At 42.5% G+C, this 21,185-nt stretch overlaps 1 protein-coding gene across 4 annotated transcripts; it reads left to right on the top strand.

Annotated features, from left to right (window-relative positions):
* Positions 1–507: 507 nt before the first annotated feature.
* On the top strand, positions 508–17,157 carry Elac1 (elaC ribonuclease Z 1). Of its 4 annotated transcripts, none has more exons than XM_055622577.1 (4): positions 508–580; positions 4,390–4,554; positions 9,962–10,426; positions 12,967–17,157. In XM_055622577.1, the coding sequence occupies exons 2-4, from the start codon at positions 4,398–4,400 to the stop codon at positions 13,431–13,433; spliced, it is 1,089 nt and encodes a 362-aa protein (XP_055478552.1). In that variant the 5' UTR covers positions 508–580; positions 4,390–4,397; the 3' UTR covers positions 13,434–17,157. The 4 variants fall into 4 exon arrangements, with proteins under 4 accessions (XP_055478552.1, XP_055478553.1, XP_055478554.1 ...); XM_055622578.1 differs by lacking the exon at positions 508–580 and adding an exon at positions 615–802; XM_055622579.1 differs by lacking the exon at positions 508–580 and adding an exon at positions 1,127–1,712.
* The last annotated feature ends 4,028 nt before the right edge of the window (positions 17,158–21,185 follow it).

Here is a 21,185-nt window from a genome sequence, read left to right as displayed (position 1 = left end):
GGCAGACTCTTGAGGGTTCATTGTTAGTGTGAGGCCAACAGTGGGCTGTCTACATAGCAAGTTCAAACCTAGCTAAGGAGACATGAGACCCTCAAAGCAAAACCAAAGATCATAGGTTCAGGAGGCTCGCGGTTATGCTGAAAAGTTCCCTCTCAAGGCACAAGCTTACACTTTCAAGTTTTGCATCCTGAAAGATTCCTCCCAACCAAAGACTAGAAACAACACAAACACACCAGGACAAAAACAAATTCTTGTTCAGAATACAGGGCACGAAAATCAAACAGTTTCTCTTTGCGGTCAGCGGCTGCAGCCGGCACGCCTCGCAGCCGCTACGTTACGGAGACCGGGGAGTCGGTGGAGAGCCGCCGCGACCCTCTCCACGCTGCACCCTGCTCCTCCCCGCCGCCGGGCCGGGCGGGGGCCACCGAGCGCGGACCTCCCGCGCACCTCCCGAGCGCCTAGAGCGGCCGCGCCGGACCGCGGGGGCGGAGCACTTCCGGCCGCGCGTCGCCGCTCGTGCACTGCTGGGCCTCGGAGCCGGCCTGCGCCTCCCTCGGCTCCGGCGGGCGTCCGGGAGCGGGTGAGTGGGGCAGGACGCCCGAGGGGGGCGGGCGCAGAGAGCCCGGGAGCGCCCGACGGCCGGGAGGAGCCGCGTGGCGCCCTGGCCTTGCGGTGACACAGGCCTGGCCACTCACTCCCAGGCCCACCCGGAGAAGCGCAGGGCGGCGGCACCAGCTCTGACGCTGCCTGCCCGCCTGCCCGCCTGGAAACCGAGGAGTGCCGGTCTCCACCATCCACCCAGGTGCTGTGGGATGCCCCGCGGTCAGCAGAGATTGTGATCCGCAGTCAGGCCCGAGGTGACAAGGGACGGCATTGACTGCCTTTGCAGTTGCGCACTATCTCGAACGTGGATCAGTCTCGAGAAAGCGAGCAGGCTGCTTGTGGTCCAGGAAGACGGGGACCGAGTGTGTTTTGCACACTTTTAATGCCGAAATCCCAGAGCGATGCACGTCACAAAACATACACCATGGCTTAAATAATTGCTGTTTACCACCAGACCTACTGAGAGGGTTTTGATTATTTGGTTTATTTTTAAGCTTTTTATTGGGGAAAAAATTTCAAGCATACATGGGGAAAAAAATTCCCAATTCATGGTGTCAAGCTTGTTTCACCCATTACCCTCTTTCCCACTGTTGTTTTAAAGCGACTATGAAATGTACCACTTAATCTGCTAAATGCTTGTCTTTAAGACACTATAGCTTTGTTTGAACAGTCATCATCAGCCTCATAAACATTTCATATTATCATTTGTCATCCAACTAGTGTTTACATTTCCCCTGTTGTCTCTTCCATTACTAGTTTATTCCGACCAGGAACCAAACAAGCTGCACATATTACAGATGAGTAGTATTTCTTGTCTCTTGATTTCCTTAATCTTCTCTTATTTTTTTTTCCCCCTTGTAATGTGCCAGCTGAAAAACCAAGTCATGGGTCCTACCTGTCCTTTCCTACAGCCCTGCACATTACTTTTTCTATCTCTGGAATTCTTGAAGTAAAGTGGTGTTTACATTTGTCTGGTTCCGGTTCTACTTTCCAGCAAGAAAACCTCATGGAGGCCAATTGTGTTTTTTCATACTGTACCACTAAGAGTTATAAGACCTTGTCTCTCTTCATGGACCTTTTATATACAAAGCTCTCCTCGGGGTAACCAGGTAATTGACCAGAGAGTTACAGAGAGGGTCTCGCCAGCTAACAACTGCAGTGGGAGATTTGTCACCTAACAAAATAGTGGGACTTGACCGTGACCAGCACTGTGTCCGTCCTGTTGGAAGCACCTCATACCATTGAGAGATTTTGGAGCAGTGGGGATCAAGGTGCAGTGTAGAACACTCAAGGTTGCCCATGAGTTGATAATCTGAAGCTTTGTGAATACTCTGCTAGTATGTTGCACTGACGGTTCTGATCCTGTATGTGTCCAAAATCCCCCTCTTTGTTGTTTTTTATTTATTTTGTTTTTTGTTTGTTTCAAGACATTATTTCTCTAGCCCAGATTGGCCCTCAGACTCTCAGACCCTCTGCTTTAGCCTACCCTTGTGACAGGATCTGAGTTGGATTTTGTGTGCATGCACATGTGTGTGGAAATGCATATGGAGGCCAGAATTCAGTGTTATGTGTCCTCCAGACCACTCTCCACCTTAATTTTTTGAGACAAGCCCTTCCATTCACAAACTGTCTAGGGACCTGGTTGTCTCCTCCCCCAACCCTATTATATCCACACCCTGCCAGGTTTTATGTGGGTTCTAGGGCTCTGAACACACATCCTCATGCTGTGTGTCAGGCACTTTACTCAGCCTAGGTATCTCTCTAGCCTCTGAAAATTTCAGTGTGTGTGTGTGTGTGTGTGTGTGTGTGTGTGTGTGTGTGTGTGCTTGTTTTTGATTTGGTTTTTTTTTCTTTTTTTTTTTTGGGGGGGGGAAAGGCCTTTACTGGGTAGATATAGGTGGCCTGGAACTTGTTATATAGACCAGGTTGGTCTGGAATTTACAGAGATCTGCCTGCCTGTTGTCTGAGAGCTGGGATTAAAGGAATATGCCACCACGCCCCACATGAAATTTTTAAAGAAGCATTTTTAAAAAATGTTGGCTAATGTCCAGGCGCGGTGGTGCATGCCTATAATACCTGCACCCAAGGAGGGAGAGGCAGGTGGATCTCTGTGAGCCTCCAGTTCAGGGGAACCAGGACTACACAGAGAAACCCTGTAAAGTTTAGAAGGCACTAGCTAGTAGCAGTCAGCCTCCTGGTCATCTGGCTCTTAAAAATCTTTCTGTTCCTTCTGAAATTTTCCCTCTGCCTGAGGTTTGTGGATGTTTCTCTTTTTTCTGTCATTTGATTGCGTTTTTGATACACTGATGTTACAAAATGGTATGACATGAAGTAGAGTTTGTTTTTAAATTTCAGAGCTTCTTGCCTTTGTAAGAAAGTTTTTACACTCCCCAAAGTTACATAAATGTTTTCCTGATTTCCCTTCCTCATGTTGGAGATGGAACCAAAGCCTCTTGCATGGTAGGCAAAGCCTCACCTGTTGAACTATTTCCCAGTGCTCTCCCAATTTTTAAGGCATATTTTGTCGTTTTTTTTAAATTGAAATTTCTGACTTATGTGGATCTGGTTATTTGTAAGTTTCAGCTAACCCTCACTTATTGCCTGTGAGTTCATCTACTAGCACAGGCACAGATCAGAGGTGGCACAGTGCCTACATCTACTGAGAATGGTGCCAGCAGTTGGCAGACGCTGCAATTCACTAGGTTGCAGATCACTGACAAGAGTAGATGGAGCCCAGGCTGGAGGTACACTATGGCAGAGCTCTTCTGCTCAGTGCATGAGGCCTGGTGTCTGAGCCTCAGGACTTGGGGGAGAAAGGCAAAGGCAGACCCCTTTAACAGCATGAACTCTGCCCCTGAGGGAAGTACACCATTTGCATTGCTGAGAAACATCAGTGTTGTACAATGGCCTGATCCTTCAGGAAGGGCTGATGACCATGACTGCCACATGGTGAGCGTGATCAAATTCTACCTCTTGTGTAGACCCTTAGTGAGAACTTAGTATTAATGAGGGGCTTAGTGTTAATGGGGACTTTAAGAAATGAATTCTTACGAAGTGTGGAGACTTCTCATAGACCTCACCTTCACTGTCCCATTTTCTCTTATACTAACATTAATCTGTTAAGTTGATGAGCCAGTATTGACATTAGAGACAAGTGTCATTTGAATTCTTGTGTTGTGTATTATGTGTATCCATATATAATAACATTTGTCTGTATATGTGGTACTGGGTCAATTCTATAGCTTTGTACATGCTAGGTAAGCACACTACCCTGAGCTATATCCCCATCTCCATAAAATGACCTTTCTATCTTTACTGAATTATAGAGATAGTCTTACTTCCTTAAATATGACTTCAAAAGATCAAAAGATGGAGGTCGAAAGATAACTTGGAACTGGTTCTGAACCTCCACCATATGGATTCTAGGGACCAAACTTGGGTTGTCAGGCTTAGGGGCAAATGGCTTTACCTGCTGATCCTCAAAAGGGTGTGTGTGTTATGTATAAGGTTTGGTGACTTTTAGCCACTTAAGACCATGATGGGGGTATAGCTCAGTGGTAGAGTACCAGCACTATTTTAAACCACCAAACAAATCATTATAACTAGAGCATAAGAAGGGGTTGAAGGTATAGCTCCATGTCGAGCACATATTCAGCAAGTATGTAGATCTGGGTTCTAGCCCCAGCATCACAAACCAACCAAGCAAGCAATTGTAGGAAACCTCACAGGAGCAGGTCTTTGGTGCAGTGATTTTCAAGTAACCTCCAGGTGATACTTCTGCTGCAGGGTTGAAGATGTCTATGGATGTGACCTTTCTTGGGACAGGAGCAGCATACCCATCCCCGACCCGGGGTGCCTCTGCTGTGGTTCTTCGGTGTGAAGGCGAGTGCTGGCTCTTTGACTGTGGGGAGGGCACACAGACGCAGCTTATGAAAAGTCAGCTCAAAGCAGGTCAGTGTGCATCCAGCTTACTTCGAATTGTCTTCTGCTGTGTTGCATGCTCTTGGCTCTGTTATTCAGTAACAGCCCTGAAGCTGTATCTACCTCATAACTACAACTGTCTGACAAGACTTGGAAGAGTGTCAGGCCTCCAGCAGTGCTTGCTGAATGCCACGTGTGCATTTCCTTGCTTTTCATTCATCCTGTAAGTGTCCAGAGGAAGGATTTATGAAGGCCTGGGTGTGCAGAATAGGGAGAGATACAGCAGTTTAGCAGATGGACCCTGGCCTAAGGGAGTGCTGACTGCACTTGTCTCCTCCAGGAAATAGTGTAGGTGGTCAGAGGAGGATACTGTTTCCCTTGCTATCATGGTATCAATCTTAGACAAGCTAATCTACGAGTTTCTGAGAGAGCAAAAATAATTCCCTGACCTGGGGAGAACTGAAGTCCAGCCTGAGGGAGTGGAGTAACGCCAAGCCCAGCACCTGGAGAGGAGGAATGCAGGCCTGGGGATTAGGCCTAGTTGTACCTCAGCCTTGACCTTAGCAGATCAGCGGGCTTAAATTTGCCTTTCTTGTCTCAAAAAACAGGGATGCAAACTCTGCCTAAAAGAGACATTATAAACCGTATGTGTGGCACTTGCTTGGAGTCTTTGTATTCAGGAGGCAGAAAGGGTGAGTTAGAGGCTAGCCTGAGCTACACAGTGAGACCTTGTCTTAAAAAAAAAAAAAAAAAGATTGTTAAAAGAATTATACATATTAAGTAATCCATATCCTACATGGATTCTCATTACTTAAATCTTTAAAAATAATTTTTATTAGCTCATTATTTAGTAGATTTTCATCATTTAACTCCCATCTCAAAGGCTACATTCTTAGTGGTTTTTCTGAAGCTCCTGGATTAAGCATTCTTTCCATCACCCCAGGCATCCCTTTATCTTATTTGTATTAACTTCTTATTGTCATTAATATCTAAACTATGCTATTTAAGTATGTTTCTGCACACCGATGTACAGTCAGGTAAGTTTAGTGAAACTTATGTGCCTGATGGATGCCTAACATATAGACAGTTAGGATCTCCCACTTCTGAGGTCTTGATAAACCACAGTTGCTACAGCTCATCAGAGGGTCTAGCACACATACTTCTAGTGTCCAGGGACAAGCAGCCATCAATCATGTAATGATACAGGAAGGAAGGGAGGTATTTTTAAATATAGCATGAGAGAGGAGCCACTAACTGTGGTAGAGTGCATGCTTAGGATGTATAACATTGTGGTTCCAGGTCCCAGCATTGGAACCAGAATTAACAAAGCAAAAGAAAGGGTTATGAAGTTACTCCTAAAAGCATTACAAAAACATTACCGTAACACAATTCAAAAGTTTTTGAATGGGACTCAGTAGTAAAGCGTGTTTTTAATATGTTTAAGGCCCTGGATTTAGACCCAGCATTAAAAAAAGAAAATAATTATAAAGATTTACATATGTGTATCTGGGACTACTGCCAGTTGAGTGCTCTACCACTGAGCCATGCATATTTAGTACTGTGTATTTTTCCCAAATTTTATTCTGAGATAAGGGTTTGCAAAGTTACCCATTGGCTATCTGTGAATTCACTCAGTAGCCCAGACAGGCCTTGAATTTGTGTTCTTCCTGACTCAGCTTTCCCAGTAGTTGGAATAATAATGTATACCCCCAGGTTTGGCTTATTTTAAAGTGTATGTACACAAGCTAGAGCTGTAGAAGGGGAGGGAGGGAAGGAAGGAGAGAAGGAAGACAGGCAGGCAGGCATTGCTGAGGCTGCTGTACTGATGCAGCCCAGTACTTAGCAGGTAGAAGCAGGAGGATTAGGAGTTTAAGGTTATTTATATGTTTGAGTCAAGCCTAGGCTACATGAAACTTGTCTCAAAGGAACAAAAACCTCGTAATTATAAAATGTTTGGAACATATATTTTTATTGAAGAAATTCAAATAAAATAAAACTAGAAAGTATAAATAAGGAAAGCCCAAGTCTTCCTCACCAAGATACCTCCCACCCTCTCTTTTCTTAGAGGCAGTTTCGTGTAGTCTAGGCTTTGAACTTGTGTAGCCCATGAGCTTGACTGTCAGTCCTCCTGCCTCTCCATCCCAAGTGCTGGGATTACAGGCATGAACCACTATACCCAATTTCTGCAGTACTGGGAGTGAACTCAGGGCTTGGTGCTTGGTAGGCAAACACTGCCTACTGACCTATGTTCCTAGCTCCCGCAGGCACATTTTCTGTACATATAGATGTAGTAATGGTATAAGTATGTGTATTGAAGTATGTGTAATTTGCATAAATGAAACTACACTTTATTTGCCATTAGCTTCTTTAGCTAAACAGTGTACGTGTGTGTATATACACATATATGTATATATCACATACATACAAATATATACATATATATCATATACTGTAGAGCAGTAGGTTTAACTTCATCATCATGTTCAACTAAGGATGCTTTACCGTTGTGCTCCTTTGTGGGCAGTGTTTTCCCACCACTTCCTTCTTCTTAGGGAAAGGAAGGGGCTGTGATTTTTACTCTTCATCTGATAGCTTCCTCATACCTTTCATAACTATGGGAAGAAGCTTTTCTCTTACGTCACTGGCCTCCCTTGCTGTGTGTTCCAAGACTCTTTGTACTCAGTTTTGGCCTTGTTTTGCATAGGTAGTGAGAAGGCTCGAAAAGTCTGATGTTGGAAGTGTTGAGGCTAATACAAATTCTGTACTCAGTGGCTGCCGAACTCCTTTTGTCTGTTAGAGTTCTTGGGTCATGCAGAGAGGCTGCCTGGAAAGAGAAAATTCAAGGAATATCCTTGCATTTGAAAAAAAAAAATTTAAAAATACAATAAAAAAATGAAGGCTAAAAAGAGGTCTGGGGTAGAGCTCAGTGGTTGGTGCTTGCTGAGTGTGGGTGGCATCCTAGATTCTGGCACCACATAGAAATTACAAAACAAAATCTGAAGAACAGATAAGCAAAAGCAACATGTGGAAGAGACATCTATAGTGTGAGAAGAACCTTGTGAAATGAAAGACCACCTCCTGGGGATCCTTAAAGACCCAAATCAGCCTCTGAGCTGACCATTGTTCTTGGCCACTGCCGCCTGGGCGTAGTCATTCTGGGAAGGCTTGCTTTGAGAGCATTTACTGTCAGAACAAATCACAGTGTGATAAACTGTTCCTGTTCTTTTATGGTATCAATAAAGTGCTCCTGTACTTTTATGGTATCGTATAGTGCAGATAGGTGGCCCTCGAGCCTGTTCTACTGGAAATCTGCTGGTTGTGATTGTTACTTTCAAAATGCCTGTGGCGCATCTCAGAAAACGCTGATGAGGCATCCTGCCATTTGCCAGCAATAAATTCAGTTTACCACTAGCTAAATCAAGTTACAACCTAAGCCAGTGTGCACTGGAGTGGCTGTTGTGTACTTTCAGAATAGAAACGAGAGCTGGGCACATGTGCCCTCATATAGTATGATCAGGGTTTGCTTTCAGTCTGCTCTGGTGTCTGATGGCCTTGCCCTCCCTCTTCTCTTACCCTGTGCCTCTTCTGCCTCTCTTATTCTTCCCTCTTCTTTTCTTCTACCTTCCTCCACATCCTCACTGGGACACACAGCTCTGTCTTGGTGAATCTCTGTCCAGGAAGGAGACCTTAAAAGACAGTATTGGGTTTAGGCCTGACCCAGTCAATTAGAGGCAGTAGAACATCTCAGTTTGCTTTAGGTCCATGCTTGCTGGTCTCAGAGGGAGCTGTAAGGGACAGTGTAATTGAAAGATGCTTTGACACTGGAGGCCCATTTAGTTAAGTGAATTATCTTGCTGTACTTTTATATTTCACTTTTTTTTGTTATTTGTTTGTTTTTCAAGACAGGATTTTCCTTTGTGGCCCTGGCTATCCTAGAACTCACTTTGTAGACCAAGCTGGCCTAAAACTCAAAGATCTACCTGCCTCTGCCTCCCAAGAGCTGAGATTAAAATTGTGTTCCATGACGCCCACCATTTTTTAAATGTTCATTGTACTGCATGTACATATATGTGAGAGTGCCAGATACCCTGGGACTGGGTAGTTGTTTGCCACCATGTGGCTGCTGGGAATTGAACCTAGGTCTTCTGGAAAAACAGTCAGTGCTCTCAAACACTGAGTCATCTCTCCAGCCCTATATATCACTTTGTTTTGTTTTTTGAAACAGGGTTTCTCTGTGTAGCCTCCTCTGTACAATCAGCTTACAGAGTGGCTCTGTGGTCACAAGGCAGCCTATTGAAATCTATGGCCCAGTAGGACTTCAGGACTTACCTGGAGAACCATGGAGCTCTCTCACACAGAGTTGGTTTTTCCTTATGTGGTTCATGAGCTAGTACCTACAGCTGATTAGTGTCCCATGGAAGAGCTAAAAGAATTTCCACATGTGGATGAAGCAGACAGCCCTCCCAAAGGACAAGGACGAACTATTTTGTTAGACGCAGAAGAAAACTCATAGAGATCTGCCTGCCTCTGCCTCCCAAAGTGCTGGGGTTATAGGCATGTGCCACCACACCCGGCTATATTTCACTTTTAAAAAGTAAGAATATGTAGGAAAACACTTGTAGAGCTATAAAACACTGTAATTTGAAGATTTTTCACAGAAAAAAAAAATACTATAGTATTTAAGCCATCCAGTGAAACTGGGCTTGGGAGTTTGCACCTGTAATTCTATTACTTGGAAAGCTAAGGCAGGAGGATTGCCACAACTTCATAGCTGCCTGGATTACACAGTGAGCTCCAGACTAGCATGGACTATAGAGTGATATCTTGTCTTAGAAAGTTTCCAAGCTGGGCAAGCAGGAGGTCCTCAGTGTAGAGCGACAGCATCCATGTAAAAAGCAGGGCATGGCTGTGTGGTGTCTGTAACCCCAGCACTGGTGGGTACTCAGGAAGGCAGATCCTGGGAGCTCACTGGTCAGCCAGCCTAGCCAAAATGGCGAGCTTCTGGTTTATGAGAGACCCTGTGTCAAGGTACTAAGGTAGAGAGCAATAGAGGAAGATACCTAATCTCCTACACACAACACATGCACCCACAAAACACACATGTACACAGAACCAGCCAACCAACCAAATAATAAAGCTTGTCTCTCTTTTCCTGGAGTTCTGCAGCAAAATGAAAAGGAATGCATGCATTTGTAGTAACATACAGAATGTCTAGTTTCAGTTAATTTCTTGATATAAGTTGTTAGGCTTGTTTTAAGTTGCTTTGCTGTGGAACTGAGGATGCCCCCAAGGGCAATGCAGTGTTAAAGCAACTGTGCAGTCTGCACCAGGCTATTATCCAGCATGGCTGAGGGATGGGAATGCTCAGTCACATAGTGTTGTCTTGGTTTTTATTTCTGAAACCTTTCCTAATACATCCCTCTGTCTCAATCAAAAGGGAGAATTACCAAGATCTTCATCACACATCTTCATGGAGACCACTTCTTTGGCCTTCCAGGCCTCCTCTGTACAATCAGCTTACAGAGTGGCTCTGTGGTCACGAGGCAGCCTATTGAAATCTATGGTCCAGTAGGACTTCGGGACTTTATCTGGAGAACCATGGAGCTCTCTCACACAGAGTTGGTTTTTCCTTATGTGGTTCATGAGCTAGTACCTACGGCTGATCAGTGTCCTGTGGAAGAGCTAAAAGAATTTCCACATGTGGATGAAGCAGACAGCCCTCCCAAAGGACAAGGACGAACTATTTTGTTAGACGCAGAAGAAAACTCATACTGTCTAGTTGATGATGATCAGTTTGTTGTAAAAGCATTTCGCCTCTTCCATAGAATTCCATCCTTTGGTTTTTCAGTCATGGAAAAGAAACGTGCAGGTAAACTCAATGCCCAGAAGCTGAAAGACCTCGGTAAGCATGCCTTTCCTTCTCTTTACCTGAGCTCTTCTAATGGAAGCCACTGGGAGGTCAGGGGAGCCTGTTTCCTGTGTGGCCACAGTAAGCACTCATTTCCTTGGCCCAAAGATGCTGTTCAGAACAAAACTTAAATATTTAATCTCTTTGAATCTTTACTTGTTAGCTTCCTGGATTCACATTCCTTTTCTTTCTTTTTTGGCTGCACTGGGAATTGAATCTGGGACATACAACAATCTACCACTGAGCTATCTCCAACCCTTTTTACTATTTTTTTACCTTAATCAGGGTCTCACTAAGTTGCCCATGGTGGCTTTGAATGTGATCATTCTGAGAAGCTGGGAGGCACAGCCTGTATGACCAGACCGAGCTCTGTCTTGGTTGGCAGAGTGGTTTGAATTGGGATGAAAAGTTCATGACTTATCTTTATTTCCTTAAGATTTCCTTTTTGTTTTACTTTTGGCCATGCCAAGGTTCAAGCCCTGGCCTCCCATGTGCTTTAGCACTAAGCTACACTCCCAATCTTCATGCCTTATTTTTGCAGTTTTTTAAAAAATAGGTTTCTGTTTTTATTTTTATTTCTGATACAGGATTTCCTGTAGCCCAGCCTGACCAACAGCTCATTATGTAGTTCAAATTCAAACTCATGATCCTCCAGCCTCTGCCTCAAGATTGGGTGGAATTGGAAGTGTGTACAGCCCAGAGGCATGTTTTCAATAATATCTTTGTTTGAGGGTGTGTGTGTGTGTGTCTCCTCTCACCCATACATGTACATATAGAGGCCAGAGGTCGATGTTAGATGTCATCTTCCTTTTGGATAGAAGTCTCTCACTGAACCTAGAATTTCTTTGTTTTGGCTATATTAGCTACCCAGCGCGAACCCTAGGATCTACCTGTTTCTGTTCCCCCAGTGCTGAGTTACAGATGCAAGCACCATACCTGGCTTTTATATGGGAACTGGGGATCTGAACTCAGGTCCCCGTGCTTGGTCAGCACACACTTTACCCACTAAGGTGTCTCCTGGTCCTTCAGTGACATCTTTGGTGTAAGGATTTTGCTGTAGGTCTTTACCTTACAACAGTAGCCAACTACCTTAAGTGTTTCTTTTCTGTTTACCTTGCCTACTCATTAATCTCAGTTAAAATAGTTTGGCATTCAGAACAATGCACCTTAACCAATTTTACATACCATGTGTCATCATAGTGGAAAGGAAACACACAAAGATGGGCACAGGTCATTGAAGACCTTATTATTTCTCCATGTGAGGCCAGTGGCATATAAGTGAGGAGACCTCAGCACCCTTAAGAAATGGAGGCCAGATTCATCCCACTTCCAGCCTCACCACTACATTTGGCATGGCATGGATATCCTTGCTGAAAGAATGGTAGACATTCTGTTTAATTCTTGGGTATGCAGTATCTTCCCCAATTAAAACAGTATACTATACTAGATAATGAGGAAAAGTGATGAGGCCAAAGATGTTTTTGTGATCTAAATACTGTGAAAATACTGTTATATTTGGAAACTTTAAACAGGATCTCTGTTGAAAATGTTGACCACATATTTGTTTGTAAGTATTATCCACAGTATTAATCTATACTAATATAACACTAAAGCTTGAAAATCTGGAACAGCTACCATCTACCAAGATGATTTAACATGTGTGATTGCCTGAAACACCCCATGGCCATATTTTTGTTGGTTTGGTATGTGCATGTGTGTTTGTCATGGTATGCAGGTGGAGGTCAGAGGACAACTTTTGGGAGTTGATTCTCTCCTTCCACCATGTAGGTTTCTGGGATCAAACTGAGGTGGTCAGGCCTGGCTGCAAGTGTCTTAATCAACTGAACTTCTCCCTACCCAAACTTGTGGCCCCATTAGCCCTCTCTATCAAGTTTCTTACCTAGTCAGTTCACAAATACTTGTTCTGACTAGAGATATTGATTATATAATCGTTTACATCCAGTCTCTGACATTATTGAAAGTAATGGATCTTCAAAAACTGTTATTCCCATGCAAAGCAGAAAATCAAAGCTGGTGTCTTGAGTGTAGTAAGGCCTAAGTGGTACTTTACAGCTTAAAAGTCAGCTTACCTGTGTACTTGGAAAAGGTTTCGAGTATAAAGCCATGTTAATAACCATGTCAACACTGAACTTTTTAAATGTTTAAATATCCCTGTTGTCTACAAGTAGTAAAGCATTTCTTTCAGTTTTGAAAATAATTAGATGCTTTTAATTAAAAAAAGAAAAGGTTTTGATGGGTATGGGTGTTTTGCCTGCATTATGTCTGTGCAGCATGTATTTGCCTCACCCTCAGAAGGCCTGGAACTGGGGTTTCAGACATTTGTGAGCTGCTATCTAGGTACTGGGAACTGAATCCAGGTCCTCTGAAAGAGCAGCAAGTGCTCTTAACTGCTGAGCCATCTCCTCCAGGTCCCTGATGCCTTTGGTCTTTACCATTTGCTACAGTGTTAAAGTTGTCTTTTTGCAAATCATAATTCCTTATCCTTGATATAATGTTATCTGGTTCATCTTCAGGTGTGCCACCAGGTCCTGCCTATGGGAAGTTGAAAAATGGAATTTCTGTTGTTTTGGACAATGGAGTTACAATTTTTCCCCAAGATGTCTTAAAAAAGCCTATGGTTGGAAGAAAAGTCTGCATATTAGGTGACTGCTCTGGGGTCGTGGGTGATGGAGGAGTGAAGCTGTGCTTTGAAGCGGACCTGTTGATCCACGAGGCAACTCTGGATGATTCCCAGATGGACAAAGCAAAGGAGCATGGCCACAGCACACCGCAGATGGCAGCAACATTTGCAAAGCTGTGCCATGCAAAGAGGCTGGTCCTGACGCACTTCAGTCAGAGGTACAAACCAATTGCCTTGGCTAGAGAAGGAGAGACAGATGGCATTGCAGAACTGAAAAAGCAAGCTGAGTCAGTGTTAGAGCTCCAAGAAGTGACTCTAGCAGAAGATTTTATGGTGATTGGCATTCCAATCAAGAAATGAAACCAGTGCTCCTGTATGCATAAATATGGACATGGATGGATTACCAGACCTGCACTACAGATTTTTTGGTTGTTGGTTACAAGTGGATTTTTTTCTTTTAGTTTTTTATTTTTTTATCTTAAAATTATTTTGGCCCTAATAATCCCAAAGATGGAGCTGGACTGCTGAGCTGACTCAGTAGTGAGAGGGAACAAGATTTTTTAAATAATAAATAAATTATTTTTAAATGATGAAAAATACCCAGCATCCTTCTTAAAGTACAAATGTGACAAACTAATAGATTTTCAGAGGTACTTATTTTGTGGCTATTGCCACAGATAGAATCCAATATTCCAGTAAAGTGTTAGACTTAGCTTTGCCTAGCTTAACTGCCATTATTGGCGAAGTATCTAGGACTAGATCGTCTTGTCTAAAAAATGGTATTCTGGCAGAATGTGTATAGAAGTTGTGTTGCTAACCCAGATCAGTGTACGGGGACGGTACATACGCAGTGTTAATAAGAACATCTTGGTGCAGTGACTGGGGTAGTCGGTGCAGGCGTGGACTAAGCGTCATCGTAGCCTTTTAAGTCGGCATTCTGGTTTCTTTCAACACATGGTTTGGGGCAGTCCACTAGGAATTTGAGTTCTTCCTGTTGCAGTGACTGAGGGGGAGATGGTGGCACCACAGTAGTTTAGTCAGTGGGGGTCAGGAATGCCATATGTTCTGCACAGTTTAGGTTAGTCCTGCATAATGGCTACCTCAGAATTCCAGGCCTGTTCGGAAACACAGATCAAAACATTTATTCCCAATGTGAACATGCTTTGCCAAAATTAGTGATGTAACGGATTGAATTAATAGATAAGCAAAATTCTCCAATGGACAGCTGCTGCCTCTGCTTCTGGTGGTTCAGTCAAGAGGTCAGAGTGGACCCTGCCATTGCATTGATAAGCTGCACGGGTGACTCTGAAAGCCATGGGTGCTGGACTAGCCTAGAAGAAAGTTGAGAATTGTCTTTTTTCTGTGTTCTTAAATTGAAGGTGTATAGAGCTATTTTATAGAGTCTTATATATATATTTGTGTATGTGTATACTTTATGCATTTATATTTTTACATGAAGCTGGTCTCCACTATTTTCGTAAAGTAAAATAAAGGTATTTTATTGGACAAAGAAAAAGTTTATTCTCAGAAGATCCACTGTAAGAAATTCTGAGGCATTATTTTTGGCACAATAAAAATAATCTTGGAGGGTTGAAAAACCATAAAGCGGCAAACAGATGAGTGACATAGAGGAACACTGACTACAGGGCTTTAAGTACAATGCTCGCTGACAAGGCTTTACCTACTTTTCCATTCGCGTTTTCTACAGCATTAAACGCTCTCTGAAATTTAATTTAATTTTAGAGTTGTATCATTTAATGATGTCTTTAATTTTGGAGCACTGAGGTTGTTTTCTGTTTGAGAAAAACTGACATGTGGGTTTTTCAGATCTCTGTATCTCCAAGTAGTTCCTTCTTTCTCGCTGATCTCCCTGAGCGTTACATGGTAGGCATGGTGGTATTTTTGCATTTGCGGGGCTAAAGCAGGAAAATTTTGAGATCCAGACGAGCCTGGGTGTACATATTAAGACTTTATCTCAAAAACAAAACATAACAAAACAGCAGAAAGAAAGAAATCTGGCTTATAGCATGTTTACATGTTCGTTCACATTCCTAACAACCACACAGGAGTGAAGTGGCCTGTTTCTATTGAAGATATTACTCCATCAATTTTAAAATCTCTGTAAGTCTCACCCTCTGTGTCATCCCTCCCTGTTTTGTTTTGTTTTGTTTTGTTTTGTTTTGTTTTAACAAGGTCTTAGTGTGTAGCCCAAGCTGGCCTGAAGCTTACAGTCCTCCTGCTTGAGAGCTGGGGTTACAAACATGCACTTATAATCTGACTATAATGTTTTGAATATTTCTTTTCTGAAGAAAATTTTATAATTTTCAGTCTGGGAGTGTAGCTTGGTGGTAGAGCACTTGCTTAGAATGTCTGAGGCACCTTTTTTGATTTGTAGTATAGGAAGGAAAGACGATTTTTTTTGCCTCCTAGTGCAAATATATTTAATATGCCTTTAAGTTATTACATATAATTCAACTCTTTTTTCTCAAATATTCTGATGCCAGCTTGAAATTTTGCTACTTTTTCTTTTACTAATGAAATAATTCTTCTTCCAATGTTTTCATTACAAATAGACAGTGATGCTACTTTTATCTCACAAAGATATGTTTATAGTGAAATGTACTAGGTCTGTCCTTGCTGGCAGATTTGAGGGCAAATGAAATGATGGAGAAAAATGGGAGAATTTCCCCCACTTCTTTCTCTCTTTTCTCCTTTTTCCTGTAAGATGGGGGTTTCATGTAGCCCAGACTAGCCTTGAACATCCTATGTAACCAGGAATGACCTTGAGCCTCTGATCTGGCCTCCACCACCGGAATGCTGGGGTGACAGCCATTATGTCAGCACACCAGGCTTATGTGGCACTGAGAATGGAACCCAGGGCTTTTGCCTGCTAAGCAAGCATTCTGCCAACTGAGCTACATCCCAGAGCCTGAGGAAGTGTTTTGGTTTTTGTAGGGAATACTAAAAAGAAAGTACTGGCTGTGACTTTGACTATTTTTTCTTGACAGAGAAAAACTAAGTTTAAGAAGAGACTATGTGTGCAAAAATGAAAAATGACCATTTAAGCAAATGATATTTTTAAAAAGCAAGAAAAGTGGCTGGGAATGTAGCTCAGGTAGAACAGTGGTTAGCCTTATAAGGTCTTGGGTTTGATCCCCAGTGTCTTTACTTGACCCTCCCTCCAAGAAAAACAAGGGGGAGAAGGAGGGAATATGAATGATTAAAAGTGGATTCCGATTATAAGCATATATGGAGATGTAATAATGAAGCTTGTTTTGTACAGTTAATATGTACTAATAATTTTTATTAAGTGGAGAAAGAAACTTTGGCAGAAGGGGCAAGAAGTTTTGGGAGGCAAGACAGGCTATCACTTCTGTTGGTGGCTTTATAAATGGATGTTCTGACTAATTATATGTATATATCCATGTAGTATAGCAACTACACTACAGCACACCCATACAGATAAATTGCTTCTCTGAGTAATTGTTCATCTCTACATAGGCACTCCAGACAGCTGACAGTTTAGCTCAAGTCCTTGTAATATTCCTGTTCATCATCTGTACTGTAGCCAGAGTGGTTTTTTTTCCCTCCCAAAAATGTAAATTATTGCAATCTCTTCTTGGCTTCAAACTTTGTAGTGGTCTGGCTTTACTCCTCTCTAACCTAGTCTACTACCCAGTGCTACTCAAGTTTGCAGCCCCGACCATGTGGGCCTTCTTTCAGTCCTTCATCAAGGTTTTCTGATGTCACAGAGCCTTTCAGTAGCCTGCATCCTTCTCCTGAAATGGTATTTGCTATATCCCAAATAAACACAGTGAACCTTCAGGTCACAGCTTTGCTGTCAGGCCTCGTGGAATTTGCCTGCCCAGCTCCTGCTAGGTAGTGTATTTCTCTCAGCACCTGCAACCCATCTTCCAGACACTTGTCACTCACAGCTTCATTTTGCCTCTGTATGTGATGTTTCTCTCTCACAGCAGCTCTGTAAACGACACAAGGGCAGAGCTGTGTCTGCTTCTGTTCCTCTTTATGACTAACTTGGTGCCTAGAACATCAAAGGTATTCAATAAATACTGTTGACTGAATCTCATTTTCTTGTCCTGTTATTTTGTTAATATTTAGTACTGTGTTATCCAGTGGATTTTTCCTGATTCATGTTAAAAACACACAAAATGCACAGACCTAATCTCCACTGACACAGAGGCAGATTGCAGATTGCCTGCTTATGACTTTAATGGGCAAATCCTTATAAACAACAGTTTGAAACTTTAGTTTAATGTTCTAAGATATGCTGACAAAAGCCTAGAGTCAGGAAAAAATTAGAAAAAGTTTTCTCTACCTAAGAAGTTGGATTTCGGCTTTGGCCATAAGGATGTTAGAGCAAAGCAGGAAAGGAGAAGAAAGGGCTGAGCCGTAGGCAGCAGTCTAGATATTACATGGGGTAGAGGAATGCTCTATGAGTCTCACTCAGTTTTTTGTTTTTGTTTTTGTTTTTTTTTTAAGGAATAAGAAAATAATTTATTCTGAACCAATTAAAACTGATTATAACCTGGCAACACTGATACAAGTTACCTTGGATGGTGTGTTTTATTCGTGGCCTTGTTGCTCAGAAGTAAATCCAAAACTCTGAGGTCTACTAGGTCCATGTTTAGAGGATTTCTTCCCAACTCTGCACAGCACTAATGAAAAGCAAATTCTGAATTCTATGACCTGGAGAGATGGACAGCAACAGGGAGACAGCAGACAGTCCCTAATGGATAGCAGTTTACATTGGCTGTAGTCAGAGGTAACCACAGGACTCCTGTCTCCACGAAGTGACCAAGGGGCTAGGAGGAGCCACAGATCTTTACATAACCTACACAATGAGCCAGTTTCACTCACATCTAAAGGACAAGGTAATTAATTGACACCCAGACTCGGTACTTCCATGTTCTTGATGAATTCTGAGTGTTAAGTAAGGCTGGCATAGTCAGGGTAATAAGGAAGTTGGGGTGCCTAAGTTTACTCAAAGTACAAAGAAACACATTTCCACCCCTAAATAAAGCTAACTGAGAAACCCTGCTGCTCAGATGCCAGCCTGCTAATTATATATTCAGCAGACATGGCAGGTACAAAGATTAAATTCACCCACAAAAGACAGCACAAGGGAAAAGTGAGGGATCAAGTTTTTCAGCAATATAAATCGCCTTAGCTGGCAGAAGCTGTTCAGACAGCCACAGGCAGAGCTGAGCAGCATTCAGTTCAGTGTCACCCAGTGAAACAAGGTCATCTTGTCCAGGTTGTTTTCTACATTGTTGTGACTTCCAGAGATGAGAGGTTAGTCTGACTGTATCTCTTTCACGCTTCTGGGCTGGAGCTGACCTTCTGGAAGTGTCCAGGTCTGGGTCAGCAATCCAAGTCCTGACCCTAACTGGCTTACAGGGGCCTTGCCACCCGGGGATAGATTTCCATACAGCTGGCAGAGACTAGAACACAATCCCTTTCTTTTGCACATGTCTGGCCTGTGAGGCACTGTCAGCTAGGACAATAGTCTTGGAACTAGCAGATATCCCCAAAATGTACAGGCATACTTTTTATGAAAGACATATGACATCAGTGTTCTGAGAACTAGGAGGGTCAGTGCCATGCTACTGCTGTGGTGTGATGTCAGGAGGAAGAGCCTCCAAGTTACCAAAGACAAGAAAAATTGACATAGTGGTACCTAGGCTTAGATGTTAAATGACTATACTTTTCCATGAGTTGTTTAGGAAAAAATTGAGGAAGGATGTAATTTGTCCAATATTATAAAGTTTGTGTTTTTGGTTTGGTTGATTGGTTAATTTTTGTTGTGCTGGGTATTAAACTCAGTGACATTTTAAAGATAAACAACTTCATTGAGCTCAGATTCACATAGCTCACAACTCAATGTGCAACAATCACTATTGCCAGTTTAGAATATTTCTACTATCCCCCAGAGAAACCCCATAATTTTAGCAGTCATTCCTAATGCCCTTAGCTATGGGAAATCTCCAATCTGTTTTCTGACTCCATACATTTTCCAATTCTGCACATTTTGTATGAATAAACATATACAGCATGAGCGCCTGTGTAAATGGCTTCTTCCACTCAGCATGTTTTCAAAAGATATACTATCAGTAATTTGTTCTTTTTATGGCTAAATAATACTATATGGATATACTTCATTTTATTTATTACATTCTTCAGTAGGTCAGGGATAGATTATTTTAAACTACTTAAAATATTTTCTATAAAATACCTCCATTAGGAATATAAAAGGGAATATTGGTACAGACAATATAAAGATTAATATAAAAGTAATTCCATAAATACTTTTAATATTAGGCAAATTTACCAAAGCAACTTCTTAAAAAGGTAAAGGTTGGGAGCTCACCATTGTGATATATCTCTGCACTCCCGGCTTTTGGGAGGCTGAAGCAGCCTAGCTTGGGCTACATAGTCAAACCCTGTCTCAAAAAAGCCCAAACAAAACCACTGATAAAAACAGACCAAAACAAACTGTCCTCCCCTCCCAAACTGTCCCACAGATGTGGTAGTATTTGCCTGTAGTCCCAGCGATTTGGGGAAGGTCTGGAACCTGTAAGTTTCAGGCCAAGTATGCCAACATAGTGAGACCCTGTCTCAAAAATTGAAAAAAGAAAAAGAAAAAGAACAACATAAAACACAGTTTGCCAGAACTTTACTTTAAAAATAGTAGAAAATACATAGTATGAAATTTTCAAAGAATTCATAAGAAGATTCATAAAAGTTGAATTCATGGCTAAAAATCTTGCAATTTTTTTCTGGTCTCCATTAGTGAAACAGACCTTTCTTCCACAGACGCTTGGGGAAGGTAGAAAAAGGGAACATGTCCCAGCTCATTTTATGAGGTCAGTATAATCCAGATGATGTCAAAAGGGAAGGACATTAAAAGAAAGGACAATTACGTTAATCTTCCTCATAAAACGCTGAAGAAAATAATTAGCTAACTGAATTGGTGACATATAGTAAAAAAAAAACAAACAAAAAAACACCTTTGTAAGGGAAGTTCATTCCAGGAATGCAAAGTTTGTTTAGCAGTGGAAAATCATTGGTATTCACATCAACCAAAAATGGAAGAAGAGTGGTAAGGTTTTCTCCCCAGATATAGAAAGTTTTGTGTACGACTTAATGTTCATTTGTAATAAGAATCCTGAGCATGGTAAGCCTTTGTTCTAAGAAGTAGTATCTGAAAGGGCAGTAAATGTTATACCTACTAATAAGAGCGTGCCTCTAGGAAACATTTAAGGATGCTCACTTGGTGCCCTAGCCATAGCATAGTTCCTCTTTTGTTTGCACTCTGTCCCAGCTTTATCATGACAGTTGGGAACAATCCCCACCTCACCTCTGGACAAGGAGCTCTTGTACCTTTCCTGGAAAGCCCCACTGGGAGAGTCACACAAGACCCCACTCCCCATGCTCAAGTTCTAGGAACCTCCCGAGAAAGATGGACAGACAAACAGGACTTTCTGCTCACAGGCACCACATGGTAGTGCCTGAACTTTTCAGCTTGAAGGGATGTGGTGGGGTGACAGCTAAGTCCAGCCTGGATGCTGAGATGCTGCTGTCACAATTTTTTTTTTTCAAGAGCAGGACACCAGATGCTCCTCCAAGAAGGTCTGGGTCATTCAGTGTGGGACTTCAGGGATTCCAATACAGACTTTTTAGGAAACAGCAGAATGGAAAGAAACACAAAAAGATCTGGAGACCCATCCCCAGTCATCAATCTGCCCACTCCAAATGCTTTCTGGTAAGCTGAGCTAGCTTTCTTTCAAGCAGACTTTCACTCACAGGACATGCAGAGTGGCCCCACTGGGTGCTACATTGTAGAATTCAGAGCTGCACCAAACGGCCATTAACTGAAACAGTTATCCTTCCCCTCCTCCGCCCGCTCTCCCAGGAGACTCCAGGTGAGCCTTACATATAAGCAGTATGTTGAGTCCAACAGGTAAACTTGGCATTCAGGTCTCAATGTCACAGCACAGGAGAGGAAGCCTCAGGAAGGGAGTGCCAGAAATGTCCAGTTTATCAACAGCAGGAAAAAATAAAACAAGAGTCATTGTGGCATTTCAGTGATAC

The sequence above is a fragment of the Psammomys obesus genome, unplaced genomic scaffold, assembly GCF_907164565.1.
Source record: "Psammomys obesus unplaced genomic scaffold, mPsaObe1.curated_primary_1811, whole genome shotgun sequence".
Taxonomy (NCBI): domain Eukaryota; kingdom Metazoa; phylum Chordata; class Mammalia; order Rodentia; family Muridae; genus Psammomys; species Psammomys obesus.
This window is presented reverse-complemented; position numbering and strand designations above follow the sequence as displayed.